Source organism: Dendrobium catenatum, unplaced genomic scaffold (assembly GCF_001605985.2).
Source record: "Dendrobium catenatum unplaced genomic scaffold, ASM160598v2 fragScaff_scaffold_896, whole genome shotgun sequence".
NCBI classification, from domain to species: Eukaryota; Viridiplantae; Streptophyta; class Magnoliopsida; order Asparagales; family Orchidaceae; genus Dendrobium; species Dendrobium catenatum.
Window position 1 is genome coordinate 257,793 of NW_021319358.1, and position 12,357 is coordinate 270,149.

A 12,357-nucleotide genomic window follows, 5' to 3' on the forward strand; every position below is an offset into this window, starting at 1 on the left:
TCTTGAATTTCAAAAGGAAAAAACCATCATCAAGGGTTAACAGAGAGAGGGATCCTTTCAAAGTCCAAGCCTTTTTGATGGTAGAGAGAAGGGCTTCGTAATATGGTCTGCGCCCGATGGAATATCCGACTAGGGATAGTTCCCATTCGGTAGAGCCAATAGTGAATTGAGCAGAGGTGAAGTGGGCAATGGCGTTTGTGGTCCGAAAGTGAGAAATAGAGGAAGTAAACTCATTCGACATAAGAGGTTGTGAAGCTAAGAGTACCTTCCAATCCCTTGGGGTTTCAGAGCTGGCCATAGAGGCGTTAAGGGAAGGAAGCAGAGGGGAAAAGTTGGAGGAGGACATCCCTAAGGAGATCCTCCCAAGAGAAGAAGAGATGGGGGAGGCCAGAGGTCCTCAATCGGAAACCCTAGCAGACGTTGCGATTTTATTGTATGATTAAAAGTAAAGGATCATTTCGGATAAAAAATTTATCATTCATTTATTATTCTATGATTAAAAGTAAAAAATAAGAGTAAATGATCATTCCGGACAAAAAATATTTGTCCCTTAGCTCAACTTGCGCACATGCCTGCCTAGTCATCCGTTATCCAATTAAATTTTCAAATAATTGACCGTTGGTCTGGTCAAAAAAGCCGGCCACTACTTCAAACAAGTCACATCTCTCATCTCATCTCTCCTACTCCCATCTTTTATGAAACAGATCAAAGACTCAACAACAAAGCAAAGCACCAACAGCATCAATGGCAGCTCCGGTGAGCCTCCGGCGATTTGATCTCTCCGACCTTGACGACTTTTGGGTTTGGGCCTCTGATAAGCACGTGGCAGCCAACTGCACTTGGGATGCCTACACGAGCAAAGACGATCTTAGACGGTTTATGGAAGAGAATGTTCTCACAAGTCCATGGTTCCGTGCTATTATTGTCAATGGCCGGCCAGTCGGTGCCGTGTCATTAAAGTCTTTCAACGGGGCAGACAGTCAGTGCCGCCGCGAGATAGGCTATGTATTAGCAAGAGAGTGGTGGGGGAAAGGGGTGGCGACAGCGGCGGTAAGGATTGCGACGGAGGCGGCGATGTCTGAAATAAAGGAGTTGGAGAGATTGGAGGCTTTGGTAGAGAAGGGGAATAAGGCGTCTCAAAGGGTTTTGGAGAAGGTAGGATTTCAAAGAGAAGGGTTGTTGAGAAACTATTGCTGGAATAAAGGGGCAACGAGAGATATGGTTATGTATAGTTTCATAAGGGGAGACAGTTTCCTCATTTGAATGAGTTCTTCTACTTATTTAGCAGAACTTAGAGCCTGTTTTCATGGTTTTTGCTATCTGTTTGTCTCAGTTTGATATATGCTTGTGGTGTCAGAAAATTGAATAATTGAACAATTTTCTTTTATTTTTTTGTCTTCTTTTAATTGATTGCTATCTGTTTGTGATGTTATATGAATATTATAGATTTAGTTTATATTCTATGATTCTTTCTAGATAAGCTTGCACGATTAAGCAAGATAACATTGGTATATGAAAAACACAGTAATTCTCCGGTTTAGTTTGGGACGGTTTTTTAATTGGTTTTTTAATTGCTTCTTAAAACAATTTTTTCGTTAAAAAAAACATGAACTTGAAATTTTTGTACTACAAAGCTGCTTTAGAAATCAGTAAGGAAGCTGTCCCAAACAAAGCTTAAATAAAGTTGAGCCAAAAAGAAAATACGAAGGTAAACTCTTCGAGCTCTGAAATGTTAGAAAACGAGAGAACATTGAATTAGAATGTTCAAATAATGAGCTCATCAGCCAAAAACTGCAACAGTAAGCTTCTCAATAAAACTCTCCCTGCAAAATAGATTACAGTCTTCTTTAATCGGAAACAAAATTAAAAAGAGAAGAAGAGGAAGAAGAAAGAAAGACAAGAGCAGAAATCCACAAAAAAATTAGGAAAGACTTTCTCCATACTCCTGAATTGTACTCTATAATAGCCTGGTCAGGGATTTAGATTAACCGTAACAAAAAACACTTATATCAGGTTGCAAAATATCTCCCCTTCAGGCCTTCCAACAAAAGCCAAAAGGGAGGCTCATAATGATATGAATTCTCCATTTGATTGTCGAAAAGCATCTGCTTGTTACCACACTTATGACTACAAAATGCCGTTCCTCCTAAACAATCACATTTCTCAATTTAAATCAACCAAAAAAAGAAACAAACAAAACTGTAAGTGTGAATTTTCAATATTTGTGTCAACAAAATAGTTTCTCTCCTCTGATATGGACGTTAATTACATATCTCAGTTTAAAGCATAAAAAAAGAAGCAACAAACAAAACCCTAAATGTCAATTTTCAACATTTATGTCAACAAAATAGTTTCTTTTATTTGAGATGGACATCAGCCATACATACTAGTTTAAAGCATCAAAGAAAAAGCAACAAACAAAATCTTAAATGTGATTTTTCAAAATCAAAGTCACCAAAATGGTTTCTTTCTTCTGGGATGGACATTAATTACATATCTAAGTTATAAAACATCAGAAAAGAAGCAACAAACAATACTTTGAAGTTTTTTTTTTCTAACATTCACGTCAACAAAATGGTTTCTTTCCTCTGAGATGGACATCTATAACAGACTTAGTTTAAAGCATTAAAAAAGAAGCAACAAACAAAATTTAAAATTTGAATTACATATCTCAGTTCAGAACATTAACAAAAAAGCAATTATAAAAACCTTGAATGTGAATCTTCAAAATTCATGTCAACAAAATGATTTATTTAACCTGAAGTGAACTATAGAGAAGTTGGGAAAATAATGATCCAAAAGAAAGCAAACCACAAATTGTAAATAGCTTTCATTTTTCCTATCATACTATTACTTATGATGCTATCACTGATTTCAGATTTGAGATAAACAGCCATTCTAAATCAATCACTTCAGATAAGGGACCTAACCCAGTAGCATGTTGGGCCATGATTAGTACAATAGAGTCCATTCATTTAACTAAAATGGGCAATTTTGTATACCACCAATCAGATGCTAGTAAATAGTAGAACCTTCATAATCTTGTATAATAGGTCTTATCATGAATAAAAGTATGATTCAGAATATGAATAACTCAATTGAGAAGATCAGTAAATTTTCCAGATTAACAGTCAATTTGTTTCAATGTAATTGTCTGGAAGTGATTGGAGCTGAGATCTAAAAGTAAATTTAAGCGATGTTTGTTTTTGCTTGCAGTCACTTATTTGGGAAGAAGCATGAATATGGAGATGAGGATATGGATATAACATGACACAGACATGATGATACAATATATTTTATAATTTATTTATATGAAGTTCAAGAATTTACAAGTTAAACAACATATTTCAAAAAATATAGAAGTTAAAAAAAATTTATATACAAAAATAATTTTTTTTTTTCATTTGAATATAAGCATTATTAACTCCTTTCGTTTCAAGAACTCTCCATAGCACTTCTCTTGGAACTTTATCATATGCTTTTTCTAAATCAATAAATATCATATGTAGATCCTCCTTATTTTCTCTATATTTCTCTAATTGTTTTTTTCATTTCCATCACTCAAATTCCTAGCATCTTGAATTAAGCTTCCCATATGACATGTTTAAAATATGTAAATAGTTTTTTTTTTTCTAATTATTGTTATACATGAAATATATGTATTGCTAAAATAAACCTCGAGTAAAAAAGCTTAATTATCATTTTGAATCCTATACATCAATATTTATTTTAATAGACTTTTTTATTCTCAATTGTTAGACATGCTGGTCATGATTATTTATTATGCTGGCATCAACTATCTAACGCAACCCTCCACGTTTCAAGTCATTAAGGACATGGATGCCGGAGCCATTACTTGTGTTCGAACACAAGGTTGTTTGACTAAGCATTTCCTAATTCAGTTGGATTACATCAATGATTAGATTTAAGCCCATATCCTTTTGCTTTAGTCATGACTGTTCCTACTAGACATTTGTAATAGGATTTACCCTGGTGTATGCTTTTTGGTGATGATATTCTTCTTATTGATAAGACTAGAGAGAGTTGAAGGAAAACATGACTTATGGAGGTCAATCTTAAAGTCTAAAAATTTTCATTTGAGTGGATCTAAAATCGAATATGTGGAGTATAATTTTAGTAGTATGATAGGAAATACTTGAAGAACTCAAGTAAACACTAACAAGATTGACGAAAACAACAAAAACTCAACAAATCCAATGGAAAGCAAACAAAACAATAGCTTTTATTACAGAAAAGAAATTGCAAGATACAATTGATCCTCTATTCAAGAGGAGGATCCTTCTCTCCCAATCTCTAGACGCTGCTAGAGCCCAAGACACCAAAACTATAAGAACAAGAACAACCCCAAATAATTTGCATGACCCTAACCCTAATCCTCCTTCCCTATTTAAAGCAATTGAACCCACTTCCTTAGCCCTAGCCCCCCACCCCTCCTTCCTATTTAATTCTGCTAGTGGGTCCCATCTTCCTTGGGCGACAAATTCAATGGGGCAGACTGCTTTGTCCGCCTCTTATAGCATTGGACCGGTCCATGTTGGACCGGCCTAACAATACCCCATTCCTAAAAAATCACCTTGTCCTCAAAGTGAAAGGAGGGAAACTGATGCTTCATCCTCTCATAAGGTTCTCACGTAGCATCATAGTCCGGCAGGCTCTTCCATTTGATCAAGATTTCCTTAGCTCTATCTTCTTTTTGATGAACCCCTCATCAACTCTAAGGATTCTAAAATTACCTCTAAAGCCTTTGTTAGGTTGGTAACTCCAAACTTGCTGCATGAGCTCCAATTGCCCTCCTCAGCTAGGATACATGGAATACCGAATGTATAGTTGCTGTTGGTAGTAGTTTTAGCAGATACAGCATAGCCGCAGTCCTCTCTACTACCTCATATGGCCAAAAGTATCTTGCGGCTAGCTTCTCGTTTCTCCGGTTGGCGACTGTTTTCTACTTGTAGGGTCAGAGTTTCAAGAACATCCTTTCCCTTACCTCGAACTGCATGTCCTTCCTATGCCCATATGCTTGTTTCCTCATAATTTCCTGAACTCTCATCAGATGCCTCTTCAATTTTTTCAGCACTTTGTCCCTCTTCCTAGTGTACTCCTCCACTAAAGAAACTGTGGCGCTACTATGTCCAAAATGCACCATTTGAGATGGATCCCTTCCTTATAGCACTTTGAATGGAGTCATCTGAGAAGCATAATGATAAGAAATGTTGTACCAGTACTCTGCCCATGCCAACCATTTGGCCCACAACTTGGGTGTCTCAGACACAAAGCATCGTAGGTAGGTTTCCAAGCTCTTGTTAACCACCTTTGTATGACCGTCTGTCCGTGGGTGGTAGGCGGTGTTCCTCTTTAGTACTGTCCCCTGTAATCTGTATAACTCCCTCCATAAATGGGTAAGGAACACCTTATCCGTGTCAGATACTATAGACTCAGGTACTCCATGCAGTCTAACCACCTCTCAGATAAAAACTGATGCTACTATCACATCTGTGTAGGGATGTCATAAGGAATGAAATGAGCATACTTGCTCAGTCTATCTACTACCACCAAGATCACTGTGAACCATTCTGATCTAGGTAATCCATTTATGAAGTCTATAAATACCTATTCCCACACCCGACATGGCAAAGCTAGTGTTTGTAATAATCCTTCTGGAGACATGTCCATGTACTTGTTCTTTTGATAGATCTCACATCGGTCTAACATTTCCTCCACATCCTTGTGTATCCCCTTCTAGTACAATTTTGATGCTAGTCTCCTATAAGTCTTCTGTACCCTTGAATGACCCCCAACCACGCTCCCATGGAACTCTTGAAGCAAATGTGGAATGTGGACTGATGTACTAGGCATCGCAAACATTCCCTAGTACAGAAGCCTCACCCCTTCCAATCAATACCTGTGTGGCTACTCCCCTCCAGTAAATCAGCCATAATCTTCCCCAACTCCTCATCCCAGGCACTCTCCTCCTTAATGACCTCCCAATCCAACATCAGTGGGATTGACATTGATATCGCTTGTACCTCCCCCATATATCTTGACAGGGCATTTACCACCTTGTTCTCCACTTTTGTCTTGTACTAGATTTCAAAATCATATTCTAGTAGTTTGGATAGCCACCTTTGATACTCCTTCGTTAACATCCGTTACTCCAATAAGTACTTAAGACTCCGCTGATCCATCCTGATAATGAAATGCCTAGCTAATAGGCACGGCTGCCACTTTTGGATGGCTAATACAATGACCATTAACTCGCTCTCATAAACTAATTTAAGCCTTGCCTTAATTATAAACACCTGGCTGAAATAGGCAATGGGTCGATAATTCTGCAAGAGCACTTCCCCCAATCCATATCCTGAGGCATTTGTCTCCACTATGAAGACCTGAGTGAAGTCTGGTAGGGCCAAACCTGGTACAATAGTCACGACCTTCTTCAAGCTCTCAAAAGCTACTGTATCCGCCTTCCCCCATAGGAACCCATCCTTCTTCAACTGTTCTGTTAGTGGCCATCCGATGGTGCTGTACCCCTTCAAGAACCCCCTATAGTATCATGTTAGTCCTAGGAATTCCCTTAATCCTTGAGATTCTTAGGCATTGGCCACCTCAATGTCGCCTTAATATTTGCTTGGTCTGCTGCCACACCTTCCTTAGATACAATATGCCCCAAGTACTCCACATTGGTCTAGGAAAAGCAACACTTCTTCATGTTGGCCCTCAGTTGGTGCTCCTGTAATACTTTTAACACCCTCCTCAAGTGCTCCTAGTACTCTTCCTCTGACTTGTTGTAAACCAGGATATCATCAAAGAACACCATCACAAATTTCCTTAGATGAGGTCTAAAGACCTTGTTTATGAGGGATTAAAAAGTGGCCGAGGCGTTAATGAGGCCAAAAGGCATCATTAAAAATTTATAATGCCCTTCATGAGTTCTGAAAGACGTCTTGGGTACATCCTCCTTCATCATGATTTGATGGTATCCGGACTTCAAATATATTTTGGTGAAGATATCTTCCCCACTCAACTCATCCAACAACTCATCTATCACTGGTATAGGAAAATTGTCTGGCACGATCTCCTTATTTACTACTCTGTAATCCACGCAAAACCTCCAGTTTTTGTCTTTTTTCTTCACCAGTATGTTGACCTCGATTTTGGCTCGAATGCGCTCGAGCCCTTTCGATCGATCTAATTGAATCCCATCGAGCCCAATTCGAGCTCGAATCGACCCGACTTGAGCCGGATCAGACTCGAATGTGTTCAATTAGACTCGATTAGTTCGATTTCGTTGCGTCGCACCTAATTTGATTTAAATTAATTATTATTTTGAACTCAATTTCGTTTGATTAATTTTGTTGAGCCGACTCGAGCCTGAGTTGACTCAAATCGAGTAAAATTCGGACTCGAGTCTAACCCGATTCGAGCCAACTTTAACTTGATTCAACTCAATTTAATTCCATTAGAATCTGTTGGACTTTCTAAATATTTTTGAATTTATTTCCTAAATCCAGTAATGGCATCGACGGCCACGATCCAGTGAGATCTGAGATTCGGCCGAAATCTCGCGCCTCAGCCATCTTCTGCGGTTTGAGCAGACATCGAGCAGCGAGCGAAGCCATTTCAGGGAATTTTCGGAAGCTGGAGCAGGGGACGACGCTTGGCGGGCTTCCTTTCTCGGCAGAAAGCTTCGTTTTATCAAAACGGAGGCTCTCGGCTTTGGGCAATCACTCCCGCTCCCTCTCCCTCTCTCGATTCTCTGTTCGCGAACGCCCTCACTCTCTCTCGCTCTCTCAACTCCCGTTCAAGGGGGAGTCCAGGCGAAAGGGCCTTTGCTCGCACTCCAGCCCTCCGCCGCTCTTCGGCCCGAGCCCGCCCTAGAGAAGGAAAAAGCCGAAGCCACCCTGGTTTCCCCTGGCTGATTTGTGAATCCAGACGGTCACGAGACCTAGCCGGAACTGTTCACACCCCCAGCCCTTGACCCCGACTTCCTCCTCCTCCTCTGGAACTCCTCACGCCTGCTCTCTCCCTCTCTCACGCCTTCGCACGCCAGGAGCCATCCCGACGCCCCCAGCTATGGTCCGAACGCCGTAGCTCCTCCCCTCTCAGCTTCGCACGGTCCGGGATCGAACCTAACGAGCCGATCTCCCTCTCCCGACTCTACACGCCTGGACCGAACTTGGCCGCCGGGATCCCTGCCTTGGCCGTCCCACTCGCTCCAAACTGCAGGTAATCCTTTCCCCTCCTTCTTCTTTCTTCTTCTCCTTCCTTCACTTCCTCCCGTTCCCCTTTATTCTAGTGGATGTTCTTTCCTTTCTTTTATTTCATTCATACACTTCGTATGAGTGATCAGTTAAGTTGAATGGAAGAGATTTGCTATCGATTCTTCTTTGAAAATAATATTCATCAACATATGTTTTAGAAACATGTTTTTGTTGGTGTAAGTTCCCATGACACATTTCATGTCTCATATAAGGTTTACTTCCAGTTAGATATAACGAGACTAAGCATTTCCTATGGTTTGTAAAAAAAAAAAGTTGAAGTTAACTCTAGTTCCCTTTTTCTTTCTCTATTTCTTTTCTTCTTCCTTGTTGAAAAATTTCAGCAACATATTCATTTTCTTTAAAAGAAAGTGATGATAGAAAGTGGTGAAGTGAATGGTCTTATAAGATGTGAGTGAAGCCCTTTCATTGATTTCTGTTGTTTTTTTTTTAAAAGGAGGAGATGCGTGCTAAGTGTTTGTGGCAATGCTTGCCGGGAAGTAGCCCAAATTGTGATCAAGCAAAGTTCACTTCCTTAGGAAGTTTCTCTTGATACGCAAAGATATATTGCTGTTGCTCTTCTCCTTAGATTAATATTTGGTCCCTTACGTCATTCTCCAATACTTATATGAGAAGAATAATCTTACCAGAATTCCGTGGATTGTCAAGTTTATTTCTTTATCATGAGATTTTTTTTATTTGGTTTCTATATTGTGAAAATGGGTGATCTTTTTTTTATTATGTTGGAAATTTTGCCCCATGTGTAGCTTTGTTATCTTAAAAAAAAAAAAATGGAGTTTTAATGCTCTTGAATATTGATGATAATTATTGCTATGCCATGGATAGTTTCTTACGATATAGTTGAGATTCACATGTTGGCTTACATTTCTCGGAAAATAATTCTTCACATATAAAATCTGCATTGGGTTATGATTTGAATAGCTTGATTTTTGTATCCAAGTAAAGGCCATGAGAGATCATAAAGGGTGAAATTGTTTGCTGTTAAGGTATGCACATGAGGTATTCGTGGCAATGCCTATTGAGAAGTAACTTAAGTCTGAACTATTATACATTTGGAAGATATTTTGTTAGTGCTCCTAAGATCCTTCATGAATTTTGAGGAAAGTTAAGAGCTCGTTCATTTATTTAAAAGGTAGTTATGTATAAACCTATCGCATAGCTTTATTTATGTGAACTTTATGAGTGGCAGGAGAGGGGGATGAGCTCTCAAAGGCATCTTTCTTTTTCAAAGCAAGGTCTATGTTATTAAGCCGAAAAGAAAAAAAATGCAAATTTTTTTTTATGGTATATGCATTGCTGTATCTTTGAAATGCCATTCTTAGAAAAATTATTTGTCTCTCATGTTGGATTCTATAACGACATGTGGGTAATCATGTTATAAGAGATTGGCTTTATACTTGGCACCAACATGTTAAAGTTATGTATTCTAGAGGTGAAGCTTTACTTCAATTACAACTCATGAATCTTGTTGTGAACACTTTGTTTATGGTAAATATGGATGAATCTTTTATTGCTTCTTTGTGAAAATCCCTACAGCTTTTGTTAAACTTTTCCTACTGATTTTGTAAGAAACAAGTGCAGATTTTTGTTATTTTTGTTATTTTATTTTATTTTATTTTATTTTTTTTTTGGCTTCCAAATTGTGTTGGGAGCGAGGTATGTGCAGATTTTTGCTATTTCGAGGTCCCAAACTATTTTGGAAAACAGATAAGTGCAGTTTTTCACTGTTTTGAGCTTCCGGGTTGTTGTAGGAATGAGATAAGTGCAGTTTTTTCACTGTTTTGAGCTTCCGCATTGCTTTAAGAGTAGGTTATGTGCAAACTTTTCGCTGTTTTGTGCTCTAAGTCGTTTTAAAATGAGTATTGGCATTGATATTGAATGATGTATAATCTTTTCCCTTCATTGGCACCTTGATCGACAAGTGTTGAGATAGGCTACGAATGATGTTAGTTCTATTACAATGCATCGGTTTCATGAGCATGTGGGTGGTTAAAATTATGCGGTAGATTGAATGTTTAGAAATAATTGAGAATCTATTACATGAAAGATGTTTGCATATAAAATTTTTTTTGGAGCTTTTGCATCTTTTCTATTTAGTTTATATTTCATTTATCAGTATCGCTATGATGGCTTGATTGGAGAGCTTTCATGTATATTCATAAGGACTTGTCTTGTATCGAAATTATCTTGGAAGTATTTAAGAGGCTAAAGTTATCATGAGATTTATCTAATGCGGGTCGAGGAGGTGAATGAGCGACAAGTTTTATCATGTCTTGGAGTTTCTCATATGTATGGTTAGAAAAGAATATTTTGATTAGAAAATCTCATATATTTGTGTTTGCATTTATACAACTTCATCCACACTTAAACTTGTTAGTATCATCATAAAGGTTTTTTAGTGAATCTCCATGTATTTTAATGACTTATTTGTAAGCTCCACTTTATTTAATGAGAGGCTTAGCATGTGTTTTATAATTTCATTTGCAACTTTCAAGAACATCTTTCGCTATACGCATATGACCTTTCTTTTTAGAATTGGAATATTTCTTTTATGTCATATTTGGGAGTGAAAGAGTTGGATTTGTCTTTTCTTTTTTTTTTTTTACAAAGTGAATGATTGGAGCGTTTCTTTTGTGAAGTTTTAAAGTAGAGGTTGTTGGAAGGTGTTGCAAATTACTTGATGTAGGAATGTTTCACAAGCATTGTTGAAAGCTCCACGGAAAGTCTTGCAAATTGTTTTGTGTTACGAAAATTTTGTGGTATACTTTACGATTGATTTATAACGAAAGGCTTTGCGAAGTTTTCTTTTTGAAGATTTTGATTTCTATACCCCACACCAAATTTAAAAAAAAAGGCACTTGATTGTCGGTCTTTTTTTTGTAGAGTTTTGGGTCTAAAAAAAAAAGAAAGAGAAAAGATTTTGGTAGATAACTTTTGTAAGATTTTGGGTGGTATTTTATCTAGAAGTTTTTATGGAGTGTTTTGAGACTCCTAGTTTTGTGATTTTGCTTAGCGTAGTAAAGTCCCTTAGTAGTTTTTTTTTTCTTAGAATAAGTTAATGATTAGTGCATGAATTGTCTTCCTATTGATTCACATTAGTTTCAAAAGAACGAGTTTTAGGATTTAAAACTTTAGGTAGCTTTGTGTTGGAGGCCTTTTTTTAATGTCTTTTTCTAGTGTCAGTTTCTAAACAAAAATATATAAATATAGAATTTTGGATGAATTTGAAACAAAGAGAATCTTATTTTAAAATTGAGTGTTAGGAATTTGTTTCCCTTAGTTGATTTGGGCTTGTTTTAGGAATTTGGTAGGTGTGTCAAAAATATCAAGTGCCTCATTTGGATTGTGGGAACAACAAAGGGCATTGTTAATATTGCTTTAGGATACACTTGTCTTTAAAGAAGTGTGTCCAAAACAACAATGCCTACATCCCTTTTTCGTATTTGATTTTCGTTTTCTTTCTTTCTTTTGTCTGCTTTGCTTTTAGTGTTTTTTTTATGCTTTGATGCTACACACTTGCAAACTAAGGAGAACCCAAAGCACAAACGACTCAACAAGTAACAAAAGGTACGTTCTTTTTCTTTTCTGCATCCTCATTCTTTCAGATTATTAACTGCATATAGAACTGCTCTGATCCACTTTTTCTTCTATGTTTTGCGAGGTACATTTTGAAATGCAATGGACAAGGAGCATTGGAGCACTTGGAGCTGGAGCTAGGACAATCGGATCCGAGCATCAGTCGCTCCTATTCATTCCGGTAGGGATGCTACGGGCGGAACCACCGGGTCATAGCCCCCGGTGCTGTAAGATTCCTAAAAACTTAAAAAACCTTTAGGGGCCTAATTGGTTGTACGCATCCCACCCTTAGGGCCTTAGAAACTTCAATTATATTTAGGATTTCTTTTACTTTTTTTTTCTTCTAGATCCCTAAAATCCTGTGACATCCGTGTAGAAGTCTTAGGAATTAGAAAACAACACTACTTTTGATCCTACAACACTAGCGACATCTAAGGACAAAAACTAAGGACCGAGTCTTAGAAAATATAGACTTAGGATGCAT

General features: G+C 37.8%; 2 protein-coding genes across 6 annotated transcripts in view; one reads left to right on the forward strand and one right to left on the reverse strand.

Moving 5' to 3' along the window:
* Positions 1-597: 597 nt before the first annotated feature.
* Positions 598-1,387, forward strand: LOC110102875 (uncharacterized N-acetyltransferase p20-like). The gene has a single exon (XM_020831366.2). It carries the CDS (start codon positions 745-747, stop codon positions 1,261-1,263), a length of 519 nt encoding a protein of 172 aa, XP_020687025.1. The 5' UTR covers positions 598-744; the 3' UTR covers positions 1,264-1,387.
* Positions 1,388-1,732: 345 nt separating this feature from the next.
* The window catches only part of LOC110102870 (FCS-Like Zinc finger 11-like), a 28,531-nt gene continuing 17,906 nt past the window's right edge, over positions 1,733-12,357 (reverse strand). For 3 of the 5 annotated variants that reach the window (XR_003701594.1, XR_002303889.2, XM_028697194.1), the window contains one exon: positions 1,733-2,146. Coding sequence is in view for 2 of the 5 variants with exons in the window: in XM_028697194.1 (XP_028553027.1) it covers positions 2,128-2,146 (19 nt within the window). In the remaining 3 variants the exon portion in view is untranslated. The remainder of the gene's footprint in view (positions 2,147-12,357) is intronic. The other 2 variants (XR_003701591.1, XM_028697193.1) reach the window with 1 other exon arrangement.

What these genes read in the sequence shown, in the direction of transcription:
- LOC110102875 (XM_020831366.2), top strand. Translation starts at nt 745, where the DNA reads ATGGCAGCTCCGGTGAGCCTCCGGCGATTTGATCTCTCCGACCTTGAC.